Source organism: Diceros bicornis, chromosome 4 (assembly GCF_020826845.1).
Source record: "Diceros bicornis minor isolate mBicDic1 chromosome 4, mDicBic1.mat.cur, whole genome shotgun sequence".
NCBI classification, from domain to species: domain Eukaryota; kingdom Metazoa; phylum Chordata; class Mammalia; order Perissodactyla; family Rhinocerotidae; genus Diceros; species Diceros bicornis.
In genome coordinates, this window is record NC_080743.1 from 93,596,913 (window position 1) to 93,619,842 (window position 22,930).

Below are 22,930 nucleotides of genomic sequence, written 5' to 3' on the forward strand. Positions count from 1 at the left end.
GGGGTTGGAAAGGAGGAGGGATGTATAGGCAGAACACAGACGATTTTTAGGGCAGTGAAAATACTCTGTATGATACCATAATAATGAATACATGTCATTATACATTTGTCCGAACCCACAGAATACACGAGTGAACTCTAAGGTAAACTATGGGCTTTGGGTGATAACGTGTCAATGTAAGTTCATCAACTGTAACAAATGTATCACTCTGGTGGGGGATACACTGATAACGAAGGAGGCTATGCATGTGTGGGTGCAGGGGTATATGGCAAATCTCTGGACCTTCCTCTGAATTTGCTATGAACCTAAAACTGCTCTAAAAAAAATAAAGCCTTCAAAAGAAAACAAGAGGGTGCAATGTATCAAGCAATATAACTAAGAATTCACACAAGAAAATGTCTTTAAAAGTATAATCCTGCATTTATTAGTGAATTAGGAAAATAGCTCATGATAAAATATAATTCCCGACTGGACAGCCACATGCAAAAGAATGAAAGTGGACCATCTGCTATCGTCATTCATAAAAATTAACTCAAAATGGATCAAAGACCTGAAGGTGAGACCTGAAACTATAAAACTCATAGAAGAAAATATAGGCAACACACTATTTGACATTGGTCATAAAGGAATCTTTTCGGATGACATGCCTACCCAGACTAGGGAAACTAAAGAAAATATAAGCAAGTGGGACTTTATCAGATTAAAGAGCTTCTACAAGACAAATGAAACCAGAATCAAGATGAACAGACAACCCACCAGCCGGGAGAAAATATCTGCAAAACATATATCTGACAAGGGGTTAATCTCCTTAATATATAAAGAACTCACACAACTGAACAACAAAAAAACAAACAACCGGATCAAAAAATGGGCAGAGGAAATGAACAGACACTTCTCCAAAGAAGATATACAGATGGCCAATAGGCACATGAAAAGATGTTCAACCATCACTAATCATCAGGGAAATGCAAATCAAAATGACACTAAGATATCACCTCACGCCCATTAGAATGGCCATAATCACCAAGACAAAAAACAACAAATGTTGGAGAGGATGTGGAGAAACAGGAACCCTCATACACAGCTGGTGGGAATGCAAACTGGTGCAGCTTCTATGGAAAATGGTATGGAGATTCCTCCAAAAATTAAAAATAGAAATACCCTATGATCCAGCTATCCCACTACTGGCAATCTATCTAACGAACCTGAAATCAACAATCCAAAGAGGCTTATGCACCCCTATGTTCATTGCAGCATTATTCACTATAGCCAAGAAGTGGAAACAACCCAAGTGTCCCTTGATTGGTGATTGGATCAAGAAGATGTGGTATATATATCCAACGGAATACTACTCAGCCATAAAAAGACAAAATCGTCCCATTTGCAACAACATGGATGGACCTGGAGGGTATTATGTTAAGTGAAATAAGCCATAAAGAGAAAGACAAACACCGTATGATCTCACTCATATGTGGAATATAAACCAACACATGGACAGAGAAAACTGTATTGTGGTTACCAGGGGCAATGGAGGTAGGGGGTGGGCACAAGGGGTGAAGGGAGACATGTATATGGTGATGGACAAACAAAAATGTACAACCAAAATTTCACAATGTTATAAACTATTAAAACATCTATAAAAAAAATATATATATATATATATAGTTCCCGGTAAACCACTGCCTATATTTAATAAAGTCACTAGTTTCCTATACACATAGAAGAATTTTATACTTAAATACCTTGGCTTCTGGATTAGCTGCCAAAATTTTGGCCCCACATTCTACTGAGGCATAATTATTTCGATTTTTCTGGACCTTTTTCGTGGCATGTAAACCTCCATTAGAAGATGGATGCATTGACTGACCTGCAGATAAACCTTATTATAAACATATATATATGATGATTATGATTGAAAATACCCCCAACAACACAATGATCTCAAAATCAACAGGCTGCCATCTAGAGAAGAACAGGTTTTAATGCTTAATATTTTAAAAAGTCATCAAGAAATTCAAAATGCTTCACCTCAATAGCTTTAAAATATCCGATAAACAAATTAACTACAAAAATCCATACTACTTGAATTATATCTAAGTAATATAACTCACAAAATGAAGCTTATCCATGAGAATCAAAGCTTTTTAAAATATAAAATATATATTTTATTCCATTCAGTATGAATGCTATCCTTCTATCTCTAACCCTGATATTAAGAATTCTTAACTCTGAGAATTTTTCTAACAAACACAAACAGAAAGTTTAATACTTTAGCCCAGCTCTATTTACAGTTTAAAGCTTTATGACTTGGAACTTTCCATGCCTCAATTTTCCTCTTATAAATTGAGATGAAAATCACTTCTCTGCCTTCTTTATCTTATCCTCATATAATAAGTTACAGGAATGGATTTTAATTAACATTAAAACTGTATATACACAGGTAAACTACATATGGGTAATCAACAGCATCTTGGTAAGTTTAATCTTTAAAAAGTTTTATTTTATTTTATCAAAGAGAAAAGCATATTTAAACCATTCCCTTTAAAAAAATTTTTTTAAATCATGGTGCTTCCTTACTTTTTTCTTTTTCTACTTCCATAACTTTCTTCTTCCATTCATCAAATGTTGGTATATCTTCTGGGTCTTTGGGACTTGTTACAGATGTAGGGTCAATTTCTCCTGGTTTTGTATAATCAGAACTCTAAAAGAAATAAGCAGATTTCAACTTTCCAAGAATACAGAGAAAACAGATTAATAAATTATAAAAGTAAATACAACTGTTTCTGTCAAATTAAATAAACGTTCAATTTTATAATGAATGATATGTAGTATTTTGAAAAAGCGAAAAATGTAAATAGAAAAGTTTTGGTTTACCTAAAAGTTGAGTTTCTTTTGAAAGAATTGAAATCTTCTATCTACGCACCACAGGATGCATTCCTTCACATGTTAGCAATTTAAGCATGGGTTGTAAAAAGAATCCTATATTATATCCTAGGCAAACAATTACACATAAACTGTACAAATTAATAAATACTATAGTTGTAGTGCATCCACCTTAAAATGTAATTTAAAATAATATATATACATTAAAGAAAGCTAATTGATTTTAGATGTAATAAATTGTATCCACAAAATCCGTAACAGAAATTACCATTTACACAAAAATTTTAAGGTAGATTTAAAAAACTAAATGTGAAAAACAAAGCTTTAAAGAAAATACATATAGCAAAATGTCTTTATGATTCAGGCTATAAAAGGATTTAACAACATGAAGAAAGCATAAATCATAAAAAAAAAGGTGATACGCTTGGCTGGATTAAAATTTAAAAATTAAATATATCAAAAGACCATAAATTACATGGTACAGTAAGCCACAGAGTGAAAGAAAGAAGTATTTGCAACACATTCAGCCAACAAAGGATTATTACCAACTATAAAGACGGTCTGCAAATCAATAAGGGAGGAGGGGGAGAGGGACAATAAATTCAGCAAAGAGAAAATACAAAATGCTCAATTTCAGATAATGCGATAATCAGAGAATGCATATGAAAACCAGAGATACCAAATAAATTATACCATTCTGATGGAGGTTAAAGTGTGACAGTCTGTTGCCAAGTGTGGCATGTCTATTGAGCCATGGGATATCTATTAGACTGCTGAAGGGAGTTTAAAATTTAGCAATATTAAGATGTGCATACCCTATGACCCAATAACTCCATTCCTATGTATAAATATCAGTGAAGACACACACGTGCCTAAGAAAATGTGCATAAGAATGCTTACTGCAGCATTATTTGTAATATCAAAAAATTAGAAACCTAAATATCCATTAATTGAAGAATAAATTGTGGTAGAGTTGAATACTACAGTGAAAGCAATGAGTCGGCAAATCTCAAAAACAATGTTGAGTAAAATGATATCATTCTATATTATTTCAAAATATGAAAAATAATAGTATATATTGTTTATAGTAATGCATATTTAGAAAAAGTTGAAAAACACGCTCTAAAATTTTTTTAAAAACAGCAGTTCAAGATACTGGTTGTATCTGAAGAGGACAGAAAAAATGTAACCAGGGAAGGGCACACAATTCAATCTGTAATTTTTTCCTTAAGCTGAATAATGTATGCAAGGATGTTCATTCCATTATTTAATTATTTCTGAATTCTTAAAACAACGTATAATGTGGTGCATTCAGAAGTGTACAAAATCTATTTAGAGAGCTCACTCTGGTAAACAGCACAAGTCTCATATGGTATATATTTGCTATATTAGGGCATGTTTTTGAGTACTAATACTAATCAGTGCATCAGTGTAAAACTAATACACTAATACAAATACCCAAAATCTCCCCTTAGGAAGACTTAGCAAATTGGTTCCCATACAACCCCCATGTTGGAGTGTTTTGCAGAACAAGTTAACTTAATAAATAAAGTATGTGGCTATTAAAAAAAAACAAATGGCAGAAAAGAGATTAAAGAGCTAGTATTAACACTAATTTAACTTAAAAATTAAGTGATAAAAATCTAGTTTGAATATAGTGAGAAAATAAACAAGAAACATATATTTATAAAAATTAACCTGAGATACTCAAGATAAAGCCCAAATACTAAAAGAAATGCAACAAAAAGAACATACACACACTCTTTAAGGCCCAGGCAAAGCAATCACAATCAGCTTTTAGCAACAATAACAGAACTAAACAATACAATAAAATCACTTTCTAAAGCACTGTCTATAAGCGCGGTAAACAGTGTCTTGCAGATCCTTGAGAGACCAGAGAGAGCACAAAGATCTACCTGCATCAGAAAACAAACTCTCTCATGCTCACACAAACTTAACTGGGCAAAATTATCCTGAACTGGATAATACACAAAACCACTAGATATTTCATAATGTGCTCATTATCTGAAAATTTTTCTGGGATATTATTTTAGGAGGTAATTAATTCAGTTAAAAGTTCCACCCTTCTGCCTATTAGCAGACTCACAAACCATTTAAGTTACTGAAGAGCAGTCTCAGTCTGCTAATGGTTAAGGAGAACAAGCGATTCTGGGACAAAACTAGCTGCCATGCTTGAATTTTATATTTGATACTTAAATAGTTCCAAAGAAGACATTTTTGTAATGTTTGTCTAACTGTATTTATGGCTATAGTATTTGGTTTCATTGGGAAAATTAGTTCCTTCAAGATGTTGGACTATGAAATGCTGAGCATCTATATTTACAAGAAGCATCATAGAAAAAGCTGGTCCAGTGATAGTAAAAGGCTCCAGAATGAAGTTTAGTTAGTTGTAAGTGCAGATTCACTGAAAATACATGAAAGAGAAGGTGAAGAACAGGAGACCCAAATTAAAACGCACAAATGTGGATGTGGTACTCGGTACTCTGAACTACTCTTTGATTCTACATGTTTTATTTTTGTTAAGTTCATGGAGTGGCCTCATCTCTTTTACTTAGTTATTTCTTACCTGAAGGGAGCCTAGACTTCTCTGTCAACATTTTTTCAGGAAATTCTGTACTGGCCTTTACATGAAGTCAAAGTAGAACTCAGAAGGAGAAAAGAAAGTAAAAGTGCTACACTGGGATAAGCCCTGCCTTTATTGTAAGAATCATATTCTTCAATATAAGCTGGTCTAACTGTATTTTGCACACAAATAATAAAAGGTAAAATATTCCTTTAAAATAATTCTGGTTGAAGAGCCTAGATTTAACCTTGTATTACTGAGATAAACTTATATTCTGAAGATACTTTAATAATCATAGCTTCTTCTATATAGCTCCCTAAGAAACTGCTTAAATAAGGACTTTATGCATCTGGTATCAAACAGTTGATAGTGGCAGAAAACCATTTAATTATATACAACCAAAGAGAGTTCAGACTTGGAACAACTTCATGTATAAACAATATACTGGCAATAGTACCATGCAGTAACCACTTGCTCTCAGGGAGCACAGCTGACCTCAGCTCCACATTCGTCATTAACTACTTAATCCCTGATTTTATGGCAAATATGGTTAGCAAATGACAAGATTAGCTAATAACAAAAATGTATTGTATAATAAAATAGGAGATAGTGCAAGTTATATACCTACCTCATTTTTTAAATTATCTGAAGCATTCAATACAGATTTTGAATCACCATCACCCTGATCACTTGCTGAAACTTTTGATTCAAATTCTGATTTTGTTATCTTTCCTTTGCCATGTGAAGATGACACATTTTCTATATGCTGGCCAACAAGGCTATTTGAAATCAAAAGACATAGTAAATAAATTTTAGCAGAATAACAAGTTTATACAATCTAAACTGTTATAAATATCACGTACAAAGTAAACCAAGAAAGAAGCACAAAGGGATCAGCTTTCTCTCAATCATAAAGTGCAATTAGGCATGCACCCAAGTCCATTCAAACACAACACTGCTATTACAGAATCATACAAAGGGCAAATAACTGCTCACACCCACCTTTCAGGTGGGCTGACAAAGGAAGGCTGGTCAACCGCAGCATTTGTATCAAGGGCCTCACCAACATCACAATCAGTTTCAGGTTGCTCAGTTTCACGTGGCTTGGCTATAGGAACAGTACCAGATTTTTCTGTTTCACTAAAAATAGAAACAAAAAGGACATTATGGTAATTTAACGGACATAACGTAGCATAAGTTAAAAATTATATTAGTGATTTCTAAAACATAATCCAAGCCAGAGAAAAATGCTTTTTACAGTTCTGCAGACTGTTTTCAAGAATTCACTTATTTTAAATTGTGTAAAGTCAATTGTTAACTCTTGATCTGTTAGTGCTCTTGGCCTCTAAATAGCTAACTACCAAATTTTAAAACAAAATTTTATAGGTTAATATTTGGTTTTATCAAAAATAAGATTTTTAAATTATTTATTCTAAATGCATCTTCTCTAACGTTTCATTTCTGTCTGTTAGTATATTCTACCAATGTTAACAGTTGTTGCCTATAGTATCAAAAAAATTAGTATCTCAAAACATTTCACTGAATTCTTAAGGCATTTTTAGAATTGCATTTAAAAAATATATACCCTAATATTTTTCCCTACCTCACTTCCATTTCACTAAACAGTCATGTTAGATATAATGGGAAAACAAGATGTACTGTTCAGATGTATAGTATCTAGCCTTAAACTCTTTCTCGAATAAGTATTTAATATTTTAAAATTTTAAATATTATCGTTATTTCTAAGCATGTTTTCTGTTCCCTTGTCCCTTACTGGGACAAACTCCTAAATGGTAACTGTAATATCTTCTTGTACAACTCCTTCAACCCAGTCCCTTACATTCTTGAGGAGAACAGGTGTTTAAAAAGTGCTGTGGGGGGCTGGCCCGGTGGCGTAGTGGTTAAGTTCAGGTCACTGCGCTTCGGCAGCCTGGGTTTGCAAGCTTTGGATTCCGGGCGCAGACCTACAGCACTCATCAAGCCATGCTGTGGAGGCGTCCCACATACAAAATAGAGGACGATGGGCACAGATCTTAGCTCAGGGCCCCACTCTTCCTCAAGCCAAAAGAGGAAGATTGGCAACAGGCGTTAGCTCAGGGCCAATCTTCCTCACTCCCCCCAAAAAAAAAATGCTCTGGTAAAAAAAATAGTAGTGATGATAACAACAATGATATTAACTAACACTTATGATACTTATATTCTTATTATGCACCAGATATTGTTCTATGCACTTTATATATATTAACTCATTTGATAAAGGAAATGTTTCATGTAGTATTAAGAGAAGAGAATTTTGTTTTGTTCTTTGTAGTGTTCCTAGAAGGAGCTAGGAGGATTACGTAATAGATTTTCTAAATTAAGGAAATTTTAAGCCTAAATATTCTGAATATTTATTATCAAGTTTGAAAAAGGTAGCTATTCACACAAAGACGTAACTATGAATGGCAAGTTGCAGTGATACTCAATGGAAATAATCTGATATCTGAATTTTTAATAATTATAGGGAAGATTATTCAAAAAAGTACTGTGTTTCTTAAACAAGTAGAACCTCACTTTACCTATATGACGTAGAGATTTCACGGTTGGGAATCTCATCAGCTTCACTGAGTTAGGCAGCAAAATAAATACTCGTTATAAGATCATTCCATAAAAAAATAATAAAAACACAAAACACAGGCATTATAACTTAGGTCTGCTATACTGTCTAAACTTCAAATTTGAGTATCAAGCTGCCTTATCCCATACAGAAATTTTTCTATCATTATCTAATGAGATTCTTTTTTTTCTTTGCAATAACTTACTCAAGCTTTGAGACTGGAGTGATCTCTGAGGTAGATGAGCTGGAAATATTTTCAATGTTTTCACTGCCCACAACTACACCGGAAGAATCTTCATGAAGATCAGCTGTAGGGAGTGTCTCAATCACAGATGGACTTAACTTTTCTGACTCTGTATTCTGTTTTTAAAAAAGTCAGTTATATTAAATGTTGAGATTAATAAATTATCTCTTCAGCTGAACAGGATTTTATAAAAAGTATGTCTCGAAAGTGACAATATAAAGAATGTTCACTAAAAAAGTACTTTCATAAAAATCCTTTCTTCCAACATTACCATCTAAAGGAACGTATTTCCTATAAAAATACAGGCTCTACACATTTTTCATGGCATTTCACACTAGGACTAAGGAGCTTATCTTTCTTCTTTCATATTTCCTATTTTGTATCCAGATCTATAAATATTTCCCTTTTACTGTAATTAATTAATGCCAGTAGCAACATAGAAATCCTATGTAAATATACAAAATAGTCCACCACTAGTTCTTGTCCTGAGCAGTATCAATAAACAACACCACAAGGCATGTACAAGCAACATTACAAAGCAATACATGATTCTTGCTGCTCCTTCAGTCCTGGATGCTCTGGGCCATTCACTCCTCCAAAACACAATCTGAAATCTACCTAACACCTATGTATGTTTGAAAATCTCTATCAGTACCTCCTCCTGCACAACCAACCCTGAAGAGAAATAGCCATTCCCCTTCCTTTATGCCTCCACTGGTCTCTATACAGACTTTTATCAGAGCATCTATAACACCTCAATTGCCCTTGTTTACATCTCCTTCTCCAACTATACTACAAATGTCTTGAGTAAGGACTATGTTCTCTTGATCTTCATGTTCCCAGTGTCTAGCACAGTACCTAGCACACAGTAGACATTTAATGCTTACTAAATGAATATCAAGTGAGAGGTACTCACGCTCAGTTCAAGGGAAAGAGAAACTATGGACTATTATGGACTAGAAGAAGCAGGACTCTGAAGAAAAGGAGGGCCAGTACCGGAGCAAAAAGAAAATACAAGGCATAGATAGAGGTAGAGGAATACAAATTGTGACCATTTGGAGAATTGTTTACACTGGAATGAAAAATTCACAAAGGAAGGCAAATAGTTTTGCATTTTATGGTGGAGGTCTTGAGGAAAGGACTATTACATTATTACAAAATACTATATTATCATTTCAACATGTATTCAATATAAAAAAATTAATGAGACATTTTACACTTTTTTCTTCTTTTACTAAGTCTCTAAAATCTGATGTGTATTCTATACTTATAACCAACCTCAATTTGGACTACCTGCATTTCCAGTGCTCAGCAGCCACATGTAGCTAGTGGCTACTGAACTGAACAGCAGAAGTCTATAAGACACTGTAAGGGGCCGGCCCCGTGGCTTAGCGGTTAAGTGCGCTCGCTCTGCTGCTGGCGGCCCGGGTTCGGATCCCGGGCGCGCACCGAGGAACCACTTCTCCGGCCATGCTGAGGCCGCGTCCCACATACAGCAACTAGAAGGATGTGCAGCTATGACATACAACTATCTACTGGGCCTTTGGGGGGGAAATAAATAAATAAGTAAAATTAAAAAAAAAAGACACAGTAAGTACTTCAAAGTATTTGAGCAAGAGCATACCATGACAGAAATTCTAGAAAATGAACAATGGCAGGACTGTTCAGGATACTCATACAATTAGAAGGGCTACAGAGTTCATTTTTCTCTCAATCTTATGCACAAACCTTTGGCAAATGTCTTCCAGAAGCCAATAAAATGAAACTCACTACATATCTCCTTAGATAACCCAATTAAGTCATAAAATAGCTCTGGCTATATTTAAAAAAGAGAACTCTCCCTCATTTTGAGCTGAAATTTGTTTTTGTTAATATTTGAGATATTTAGTTTTTCCTCAGTCCTTCTTCCTCCAGATCAAATATCCCCAGTTCCTTCAGCCATTCCTGACATTAAATGGTTTCCAGATGCTTCAGTATTCTGGTCAGCTTACATTCTGGTCTAGTTTTTAATATCTCTCATAAAATCTGGTATACAAAATGGAAAATAATATTCAGGATGTAATATGAGAGAAGAAACATTTTAACCTATTATTTACTAATTCATATTCCACACTGATAAAACCTTGATATCAAAATATTCTGTGTTCTACATACAAATACTTTCTTTTGTTGTTAGAAAAATTTTCCAACATCTGAAAATATGAAGAGACAGGACACATTATAGTGAGCCAAAATGGAACCTAAGAAGAAAAGATGACTTACACCCAAACTTTTACTACAAAGAAAACGGTCACATTTATTATTAAATCCGTAATTCTGCTTTTTCCGTAATTCTGCATTTTTTCAAAAGCAGTAATCTTAGCAGGTGAAAAGTATTAAGGCCAGTTGCATGGTACTTAAAAAAATAAATAAGTAACAATACACAATATGGTGACCGAAACAGAGGTTTTCTATCTTGTAAAGTAGTTTGAAAAGGCATATCATTAAAAATCAAAGCAATATAGCTTACCTGTACATCCACAATGTAGTCATCTTCTAATTTACGTTGCTCTGGAGGAATAGGTAAGTTTGAACCCACTTTTCCTGATAATTCGGCATTGATAGGTCCCTCTCTTTCATCCTATATTGCAACAAGGAAAAGGGGCTAACTGATAAAACTGTTTCACAAAACAGTCCTGAAGCAATATTGAAGACCATCTTCTTCTATATTTTACAACCAAAACACTGTCTTGTATTTTACTTTAATTACCTTTATTTGTTTACATGCTTATTGTCTATCTTCCTGCATTTCCTTCTTTACCACTAGACTTAAAACATACAATAAATGAGTTTAAGAACTTCATTTGATTTCTTAATAAGCACTTTAGTCCTACCATCCAGCACTATGCGCCAGGCACATATTGAGACCTTAGTAAATATCTGATAAATGAATGTACATATAGCTCTTTGTGTCATCTGTCTTTTCAAGTTAGGATTTCAGATACTTTTATGTCTTTAAATGTATCTTCTGGAGTATAAGTTTCATAAAAGCAGAGCCCATATTCATCTTTGTTTAATCTAAGCCTGTGCAGCACACACTAGGTACCTAAATGTTTGCTGAATGAATATGTATTTTCCCCCCTTAATGCTTTGCTTAAATTCATTCTTCCAACATTTAGTCTTTAAATTTCTCATCAAAGAACAGATTAGATCTAAGTCTTACAGATTGTGGTTGAATGCATAACATTATACTCTTTTTGAAGAGATATTCAGCAACAGTCTTCAAAATTTTTAAAGCTCCATCCCAGAAATATATTCTACATAACTCAAAATTTTAAATAATCCACTTTAAATATCATGCCAAAAATAAAACCCCAAGCATGTAACTATAAGTATGTATGTTTACACACACACACAAATGTACACACAGCATGCATGCACACACACAGCTGAGAAACAATGTCAATAAAGAAATTATAATAAATTATGATATATCTGTAGGATGGAATACAAATGTAGCAAGAAGATATTCAGAAGAATACAGCAACATAAAAATTTGTTATTGAGATATTATTTGTGGAAAGAAGGAAGTCAATCTGTAGAATATTTATAGTATGACATTTTAATGAAAATAAAAATATTAATTTGTGTGCTATATAATAGTATATCTATACCCACAGAAAATGGTCTGTAAGTTTTCCAAGAAACAGTAAGGAACTGTGGTTCCTTTGGGAAGGGGAATAGGATATAAATGTGAATATTTTATAGTCAGTATAAATTACTTCTCTATTTTAAAATAAGTACATCAATTTTGGGGGGAAAGCCAAATCTAGTCAATACTCACCTTTTATCATTTAAAATGACAAAATAATAAATGATTTAGAGACCATCGGGTTTTTTGGACTCTATTCACTCCACCCAATTATATAAAACAAACTACATGGCCACTGATTGCAGACTCTCTCTATAATTCTCATTTCTAATAGTTTTTAATTTATAGGACTGGGGTTTCTTTAGAAACCCTTTCTATTTATAGGAACATTAAAAAACAAGCCACTAGTTTTCAGTTCTCTGAATAGGTACTATTTTTCCCCCTACTGTAAGACTAAAAATGTTATGACATTCCAAATATAAGCAATAAGAATAAGTATGTAAATATCTCACAGGTAGCTTAATTGCAGAATTACTTGAGTAACTCTTCAGATTATAGCAAGGAAAATTAAAAATCTCCACCAAAAATATGTCATAGTATTTTTGAAATTACTTTTATCCCAAATGTTCTGAAGAAGTCTTAGAAAACTGACATACAAATTACATCCTCAACTTTATTTAAAGTACCTTTTTCTGGAATTGTACATCTTCATTTTCTAGTGCACAATTCTCATCTTGAGAGTAATATGATGAAGCTGAAGAACTCTCTTTACAACATACATGCCAACTGGGAAGCCTGTAAAACATTCACCATCACCACCACCAAAAAAAAAAAAAGAAAGAAGAAGGAAGAGTTATTAAGCTAAAATATACCCTACTATGGACTAGAATTTGAGGCAACAAGCAGATGGTTCCTATCCTAATGTCCCTAAGAACTTAACAATTTAATGATGAAGACAAACGTACATAAGGCAAGGGTTTTTTATTTAATGCCCCAAGAAAAACACAAACAGTGTTATCAGCATTCCAAGTAAGGCATTACGAATTTCTTGAAGGTAAAACAAGACAGACTTCAACAAAGAAGTATCTGATAATTATCACAGAAGGAATAGAAAAAGTTGTCAAAGAGCTAACCTCCTCAGAAAGCACCAGATGCCAATGATATTCTAAATTCTATCAAGTATTTAAGAAGAGATAACTCTAAAGCTACCCTAGCTATTTCAAAGCATAGAAGTAAAGCTTCCAAATATTTATATAGAGAGAACATAACAATGATACCAAAATTAACAGAAATAGAACACACAAATGACTATAGGTTAATAATACTTATGAAATCAGATGCAAAACTTCTAAAGAAAACAATAAAAATGAAAAAGTCTCTAGGAACATACCAAAGAAATAATATACCACTGTTATGATCAAGTAGAGCTTAACTCGGATGTTCAAAAGTGGTTCAATAATAATAAAATCTATTTATTTAGTTTGCCATGCAAAAATAACAAGAAAAAATATCTTATGATTATGAAAAATATCTTATGAAAGACATCTGATAAACTTACACATCTATCAAGGTTTTTTAAGTTAATAAAATAGGAATCAGCAGATATTTAACATAGGAAACATATATGCATAATACATAAGCCTAAAACCCAGCGTCACACTTGGTGAAGAAACCTAAAAATACCCCTATTTAGATCTGAAACAAGACAAGAATATCCATTATCATTACATAATATGAGGATAAAAGAGGTGTAAAAACGGAAAAGGAGACAGTAAAATTATCATTAGTTGCGGATAATGAGTTTATATCAGTGGAAAACTAAAAAGAAATCACCTATTAAAAGTCTTGGGTATAAAAATTATATTCCTAGGTATAAAACTAAAAAACAAATCAAGAGACTCATTACTCAAATCATCACCACCAGTTATAAGTCCCCACTTAGAACAGAAACAATAAAATACTAAATATAAACTTAGCAAGAAATGTTCTAAGTAGAACTGTTTGAAACTGCCAATATGTATCTGACAATTCTTTAACTTGAAAAAAAAAGTCAATTTTACATAATTCAAGCTAAGATATGGAAGATTTGAAAACCACATACTGAAGAGGTAAAAAGGAGACTTTTTAAAAATTAGGTTGGGGCCGGCCATGTGGCATAGTGGTTAAGTGCACGCACTCCGCTGTTGGTGGCCCGGGGTTCAGATCCCGGGCGCGCACAGATGCACCGCTTGTCAGGCCATGCTGTGGCAGCGTCCCATATAAAGTGGAGGAAGATGGGCACAGATGTTAGCTCAGGGCCAGTCTTCCTCAGCAAAAAAAGAGGAGGATTGGCATGGATATTAGCTCAGGGCTGATCTTCCTCTCACACACACACACACAAAATTAGGTTGGCTGACTGAAGTATATATAAACAGTAAGAACAGTCAAGAAGATTTTAATGTGAGGAAACTAGACGTCTACAAAACCACAATAATTACAACAATATGGTTCTGAGATGAGAGAGGGAAAAGGAATCCCCAGGGTGACAGAAAAGAGAAATCCTAGGATGATAGCTGTACACAAAGAACAGAGGGCAACCAGTCTAAACTGGAGGTTTTTCTAGAAGAGTCTTCTTTAGGAAGATGATATTGACAGGGCACCTGATGGGTCTTCGAGAATCTCAAGAACAGATTTATATAACTGGCAGATCGTTTGTAATTAAATAAAAAAATAAGCAAAATAATAAAACAAGTCAAATACTAGTTCCAGGAAAAAGGAAAAGTAGTACAGAAAAGGAAAAGTAATCATGTTTTACTACATGATTCAGCTGTGAATAGCATTTATATAGTCATAACAATATAAACACTGAATAATGATCTAACTCAAATTATGACAGAACTCTATTATCATCAGCATGTAGTTAAGAGAATCTGATCATCTGCAGTAGAATACCTAAAACTGACATTACAGCAATTATTTTAGAGACAAAAAAGTAAATATAAAATTAATCAGCTAAGATGAAAGTGGGTTCCTTCAAAAGGGAAAACGAGGAAAGGGGGAGGAGGGAATGGCTTCTTTGCAACAACAAACAAATAACCTTTTAGAGCTATCTGACTCCTTTCATGAATATATTATTTTGATAAAAATTAAAACTAAAAAAAAATAGAGAGAGAGAAAAGCAAGGTAAGGTACACAATAATATATACATATAGTATGCTACCATGTGTGTACATGTGTACTAAAGGTATTCATATGTGCATAAATTTCTCTCCAAGAATTTTTTAAAAAGTATCACCTTGGTTGCCTTCAGGGAGGAAAACTGGGTGGCTGGGTGACAATGGCAATAGAAGGATATTTTTCACTCTATAATATACTCTTATGTCTTTTGAATTTTGAACCACAAGAATATATATTGCCTATTCAAAATGTCATATAGATATACCTTTTTTTGGTGAGGAAGATTAGCCCTGAGCTAACATCCGTTGGCAATCCTCCTCTTTTTGCTGAGAAAGACTGGCCCTAGGCTAACATCTGTGCCCATCTTCCTCTACTTTATATGTGGGACGTCTGCTACAGCATGGCTTGATAAGCGGTACGTAGGTCCACGCCTGGGATCTGAACCCGCGAACCCTGGGCCGCTGAAGCAGAGTGCGCGAACTTGACCACTATGCCACCAGGTCAGCCCCGGATATATCATTTTTTATTAAACATTTCTTTATTAACAGCCTTCTGCACTGTTTGTCTGCTCTGTGTACACACACAGAGTGTGAGTGGGTGCATTTGTATGTGTATACACATATATTTGGGACAGCAAAAAGTTTCAGATATCCAAAACTGTATTTGAATTTTCATGATTATGCCTCCTTATTTTCTTCATCCCTTTCTATACTTCCTAAATTTCTATCACGAGCATATATTAGTTTTATCATCAAGAACTCTGCATGTGTGTGTATGTGTATGCACGTGTATAAGTCCTAATATCCACAGTTAGTGTGAAGACGGCCAACAGACATTAACTCTCACAATCATTAAATCTCACGATTGATTTTGCTATTATGTAATCAAATCCTACTACCCTAAATTCTGAGTGTTTTTGAAATAAGATTAGCATTTGAATCAGTGGACTCAGTAGACTGCTCCCCCACAATGTGGGTAGGCATCATCCAATCCTTTGAAGGCCTAAACAGAATAAAAGGCAGAAGAAGAAAGATTTTGCCCTGTTTTTTTTCCTGCCTCACTGTTTAAGCTAGGACATCTCATCTTCTCCTGCCGTTTTACTGAGATATACCTTCGGCTCCACTGCTCATCAGGCCTTTGGACTCAGCCTGAACTATACCACCAGCTTTCCTCAGTCTCCAGTTTTCAGACAGCTAATTGTGGGACTTCTCAGCTTCCATAACTGTGTGACCCAATACCTCATAATAAATATATATGTATGTATCCTATTGGTTGTGTTTCTCTAGAAAACTCTGACTAATACATCTGTTATTAATATGTAATACATTCTTTACCTATCTACCCTATTCCTCCTCTTAATTACAGCTTTATCAATGGTATCACTTAAACACTTCTAACTTATCAGTCACAATTAAGGATGGATGTTAATTAAGGATGGACCTATACGAGATAACATTAACTTTCTGCATAAGAAAAAGTCTAAAATATAGACTTTTAGAGGGCACTTTGGTGCACGACTAAATGGGTCTGATTCCATGCTATTTAAGCAACTTCCTAAAATTGTACTATGAAAATCCCAGAGCTGATGAAATGAGTTTCTAGACTTTTAAGAAGTTCAGCACCAGAAACCACATCAAGATAAATGGTAATCTGTGAGCCCCTGACACTATCCCTCACTTCAAAACAAGTGACAACTCTGTAACTTACTATTCTTAAGTTGATTCTGTGCATGTATATCCTCTCCTACACTTAAAAAATAAAACTCTTTGAGAACCAATTCCATATTCCTAAGCACTTTAACCCCTCCCTACAAAGCCAAGACTTGCAAATATAAAGTGCTTAATTGGGGCTTGCCCCATGGCTTAGATGTTAAGTGCACGTGCTCCGCTACTGGCAGCCCAGGTTCGGATCCCTGGCGCACACCGACGCACCGCTTCTCTGGCCATGCTGAGGCCGCGTCCCACATACAGCAACTAGAAGGATGTGCAGCTATGACATATAACTATCTACTGGGGCTTTAGGGGAAAAAGAAATAAATAAAAATTAAAAAATAAATAAAGTGCTTAATAAATATTTGTTAAATGAATGAGGGTTCTGTGGGGTTCTGTTATGTGTTTTGTAGCACATAACAGAAAATTCAGTCACTTTTTACTCCTCTCCCATCACCACCACCACCTCCACCACTACCACTCCACAACTCATCCACCCAGCATCCCCTCAAACACACACTCAAAAAAGAGAATCTGGAAACCAAGAGGATATTTATTCCTTTTTGCCAACTCCTCCCTACCAATGTGGCAGAGGATTTACCATTCATATTGGAAGGTATTAACTTTCTGAGTAGATGTAATTAAATGTCTTGTAAAAATCACATTTGAGTGCCATTTAGGATACCAAACTTTTACACACTTCAGTGAAACAAGTGTTTCATATATGCTAGTATTGTGCTTACCGAAAATATCACTAACATCAAGTCTGAAAATCTTAGTAGTCACAAGTACTAGTAGTTATAAAATGTGTGTGTATGTATGCTTTTCAAAGAAAATGACCATCTGGTTTTGAGCAAGAAAAATGTTTAAAGGAATTATAAACAGTAAATCTATAACAAAATGAACCAAAGTAGTCTACATAGTTGAAAAATTATCTTTAAAAGAAAACTTATGTTGAGCAGACCTTGGATTTTAAATTTTTCTTTACACAAAGCTAGAAATGGAATTTTTTTTGGTAATCTTATCTACTTACTACCTTATCAAGACAGCAGTGTTGTAAATGTTCTGCCAATCAACTGTGATTTCCTTTTACATGTAGTTGATGTTTAAATCTAAATGATACAACCAAGCAACATATTTAGAAAACCTAGCAAAGCCACATGGCAAATATTCAACAAATAACCGAGTAAATTCTTCCAAATTTTTCAAAAACAATTTTCAACTAAAAATATATGTATGAATATGCTCACATATACTATACTGCATATGTAGAATATTCTTATGCAAAATAAAATCATTTTCTGGGTAGGAATTTTGAGGCTGAGGGCGGAAAGGGTAAAAATACCACTATATCTAGCTTTGTGTTCTCTAGCTTTATATTCTCTTTAACAGAGAATCACAAAACAAGAAATAGCCTTTCAATGAATGTCTAAGAAATGTGACAAATCAGTTTTACTTATACAAGTAACTGTAAACGTTTTTTAAAAAGCTTTGCAAACAGGAGACCCAGGTACAAAAAATTAGCACTATTCTCTTATGTTTTAAAACATGAAGAAAAACTCGCAGCAACCATTAAGTCAATTAACAAATTCCATGAAAAAATAATCAAATCAAAAATAACTAGATAAAATTTCAGCTGATATAAAGTCAGAATGACCTAATTAGAAAAAAATTTATCTAAGAGCTGAAATTGCCACATAACTTCCTCAAGACATTTAAACAACAATTTCAAAAGCTCTGGCCTATAGCAAATTATTATTAGGGTCTGATGGGAGGTGGAAAGTAATAAAAATAAAATTTAAGCTGGGATAGCATTTCAAGAATATGCCTAGAGTGAGCATGGCTGTCTTTCATCGATCTTCTTTTATTTAAATGTTTCCTGAAGAAGGGCCTCAAAACGGATATAAAGCAAATGAATTACCACTACATCAGCTATGTTATACTGTAAAACCACAATTACTACTACAATTTACAGGCAAGAGGTTTCAAGTCATGACCACTGATGTTGTATTTGGTACTCAAAATAACTATTAATGGAGAAACAAAGGTAAAACTTGATAAAAGGGATACAGTAGTGAAAGTCTTTCCATCTCTTCAGGAGGTCATTTGCACATGATTTCCAGGTCAATTACTTAATTACGTTGTTAACGCTGGATTCTGGCTTTGACATAACAGAATTATACTGACGAATTTAAGTCAGTGGGTAGTTAGGCTGGTACCCTGTACGTGAAATAACTCCATATAGCTGCCTTCCAAAATGTGTTCACTTTTATTGAAGTATTTATAAGTGAAACTATAGTATGTCTTAGTTTAAAAATATTCCACCACCTGCCCCTTCTGCCAGAAAATTACTATGCAAAAAGTTATATATGACATAAAAAGAATGTTCCATGTGTTGTACCAATGTTAATTTCTTAATTTTGACAAATGTACCATGGTTAATGAGATGTTAGCATTCATGGAACCTGAGTGAAGGGTGTACGGTAACTCTCTGTACTACCTTTGCAAATTGTCTGTAAACCTAAAACTATTCCAAAATAAAAGTTTATTTTAAAAGTAAGCACAATCCATGAAAGAAAAAATTGATAAACTGGATTTCATCAAAATTAAAAATTTATGTTCTACAAAATACACTTAAGAAAACGAGAAGACAAACTACAGACTGGGAAAAAATATTTGCAACACATATATCTGATAAAAGATTTGTATTAAGTATAAAGAACTCTCAAAACTCAATAATAAGAAACAAACAACCCAACTTTTTAAAAAATGGGCAAAAGATTTTCACAGTCACTTCACCAAAGAAGACATAGGATGTCAAATAAACACATGAAAGACGCTCAACATCATTAGTCACAGGGAAATGCAAATAAAAACCACAATAAGATACCACTACATATCTATTAGAATGGCTAAAATTTAAAAGACTGACCATACTAAGTGTTGAAAAAACTATGGAAGTTCCAGTGTATGGAACTCTCATAAGCTGCTGGTGGGAATGTAAAACCGTACAACCACTCTGGGAAACAATGTGGCATTTCTTTAAAAGTGAAACATACACGTACATATGATCCAGGCATTCCACCCTTAGGTATTTTCTCAAGAGAAAGGAAAACACAAAAGTTCACAGCAGCTTTATTGGTAATGGTCAAAAACTGAAAAAAAAAATCCTCAGATGTCCACCAACAGAAACATGGATAAAACAACGTGTGGTTTATCCATGCAATGGAATACTATTCAGCAACAAAAAAGAATGAACTTGATACACACAACACCATAGGTAAATCTCAAAATAACTATGCTCGATGAAAGAAGCCAGACAAAAAAACAGTATATAATGTATGATTCCGTTTATATAATACTATAGAAAAATGCAAAATAAACTATAGCTATAGAAAGCAGATCAGTGGTTGCCTGGAGGAAGGTGAGGAGGAAGGGATTACAAAGGGCATGAGAAAATTTCTGAGGGTAATGATGTGTACACTATCTTGCTTGTGGTGATGGTTTCATGGATGTATACATATGCCAAAGGTACCAAATTGTACAATTTAAGTAGGCCTAGTTTATTATAAGTCAACTATGCCCCCAATAAAGCTGTTTTAAAAAGTAGAGCAGAGAGAAATAAAACAAGATTGTTAAAAGATTGATCATTATGGAAGCTAGGCAATGAGTGCGTGGGGGTTATTATACTCTTCGTTCTACTTTTCAGTATGTTTTTAAATTCCCACAAGAAGAAGTTTTGGAATTCTGTCAATTTTTTAAATAGAAAGAAAAAATAATTCAATGTTGTACTTATTTTCTACATATATTATTCAATGTTGTACTTATTTTCTACATATATTATTGTAATACCCTGCTTGGGTATAGTTGCCAGATTGGAATTCTTTAAAACGGACAAAAAGTATCTGCATAAATTATAAACTGTACATAGCTTAACAACAATAGAAATATTATTAGGAATTGTTTAGTGCTCCTTTTTAATTTATTTATATCATCAACTTCTTATCTTTTTTTGTTCACTCTCCAAGAAATATGCTTAACATATATTAATAGAGACTACATATGTATTCATCTATTTTAATGACAAATATTTATTTGCCTATAATTTCCACAAAACTTCTTTTAGATAACTGCTACTAGTTTAAAAAAAATACTACAGGTATAGAAGCAATGAATGTCTGCATCCAAATGACACTAAATGAAACAAATTCCTAGGTTCAAAAGGCAGATTTTAGAGACTTTAATCTTTTCTTAAACCTGATCGCTTTCACTTTAGAAATTATATTTCTACATAGTTTTTTCTTGAAGGAAAGTTTTCAACTTGAATGTATAGTGACTGAAGGTTTTCTTGTAATGGCAACCTATAATCTAATATTGCCAGTGGGCATCCTACTGTTTTAAAGGGCGTGTTACAATTAAATGTTTCAAAAAATAATAGTTAAGGTTTAAGTGCTAGGGTAAAGGGAGTATCAATTAGTTGTTCAAAGAGAACAGGAGGACACAGGGAAATATTTCTAGAGGAGACAGCAACTGAATTAAGCCTTGAAGTGCCAAGGAAGACTTCATTAAGAAGGGAGAAAGCATTCTCTAATGTGAAAGTGACTGAGGAACCACCATTTTTAAATATCAGTGGCTTAGAATGATGGCATTTTACATCCGCCCAGCACAGAAACACTGAACTAGCTATCTTTAACAATCACTTGGTATAATCTTATCAAAGAAATCTAGCAAAATAAGGCAATAATAAATTCCAGAACACATCAAAGTGCAATAAAGAATAGGCTAGTATGCAAATAAGCCAAATCTAATATTGGGGGGGCAGGGGGGTGGCAGGTGGAGGTGGGTCAAAACTAAACTGGAGTCTGTCAAACTTTCCAATGCTGTTTCCCTCTGAGTTATACAGAAGAAACTATATACGCACTTAAGACTCTACCCAACAGGTACCAGATATTATGTTAGATACAGAGCCTTATTAGGAAATGTGAGGCACAATTTTCAACTCATTAAAAATTTGAGTCAAGTCAGCCGGCCCCGTGGCTTAGCGGTTAAGTGCACGTGCTCCACTACTGGTGGCCCAGGTTCGGATCCCGGGCGCACACTGACGCACTGCTTCTCCAGCCATGCTGAGGCGGCGTCCCACATACAGCAACTAGAAGGATGTGCAACTATGACATACAACTATCCACTGGGGCTTTGGGGAAAAAAAAGAGGAGGATTCGCAATAGATGTTAGCTCAGAGCCGGTCTTCCTTAGCAAAAAGGAGGATTAGCATGGATGTTAGCGCAGGACTGATTTCCTCACAAAAAAAAAAAATTTGAGTAAAGATATACTGAGAAAACATGAAAAAAAGTAGCAACTTTAATTAGATAGCCAAAATTGAATTTAAGTAGACAAAATTGAATTTAATTGAAAAACATGTCACTGAGAGATTTATTATCTATTAGTAAAAAGATATGATTACAAATATATATGCACCTAACACTATCACTTCAAAATACATACAACCACTGACAAAGCAAAGCTACAGGTAGAAACAGAATAACCAAAAATTATCGTTGCCTATTTTAAATTACCTCTCACAAAATAGATGGACAAAACCTAAGAAACATGAGATTTATATTATACATAGAAATAAGCTTGATCAAATATATAGAACTTTATAACAAATACAAATTAAACATTCTTTTCAAGCACATATGGAATATTTTGCAAATACTGACTCAAAAGAAGACCCAAATTCCAAAGACTCAAAATCTAATAAACTATACTCTCCAACCACATTGCAACAAAATTTGAAATAACAAAAAGATAGCTAACAACATCCTAAACCTGGAAACAAAAATTATGCAGCTGAATAATCCTTCAGCTAAAGAGAAAACAGTAAGGAACACTATGAAATATTATAGTGGAAAACAACAGGTCAAAACTGATGTACTGCGGATAAGACAACAGCACAAAAACTATACTTCTGGACACATTTGGAAACAAACACTGAAAACAAAAGAGCTAACCTTTCAACTCAAAAAGATAAAAGTGTAAATCCAAAGAAAAAAGGAAGGATATAAGGACAAAAATCACTGAACAAAGAAGATTAAGAAAACCAAAAGTTGATTCTTTGAAGAACATA

The 22,930-nt window shown here is 33.9% G+C and overlaps 1 protein-coding gene across 2 annotated transcripts in view; it reads right to left on the reverse strand.

Annotated features, from left to right (window-relative positions):
• Positions 1 to 22,930, reverse strand: part of SUCO (SUN domain containing ossification factor) — an 86,870-nt gene that overhangs the window by 47,297 nt on the left and 16,643 nt on the right. Inside the window, exons 2-8 of one of the 2 annotated variants that reach the window (XM_058540057.1) lie at positions 12,625 to 12,733; positions 10,817 to 10,927; positions 8,269 to 8,423; positions 6,470 to 6,607; positions 6,096 to 6,246; positions 2,578 to 2,701; positions 1,743 to 1,879 (exon numbers count right to left, since the gene is read on the reverse strand). In XM_058540057.1, the coding sequence (XP_058396040.1) occupies positions 1,743 to 1,879; positions 2,578 to 2,701; positions 6,096 to 6,246; positions 6,470 to 6,607; positions 8,269 to 8,423; positions 10,817 to 10,927; positions 12,625 to 12,733 (925 nt within the window). Of the gene's footprint in view, positions 1 to 1,742; positions 1,880 to 2,577; positions 2,702 to 2,874; positions 2,953 to 6,095; positions 6,247 to 6,469; positions 6,608 to 8,268; positions 8,424 to 10,816; positions 10,928 to 12,624; positions 12,734 to 22,930 lie in introns of those variants that run through there. The other variant, XM_058540058.1, reaches the window with a different exon arrangement.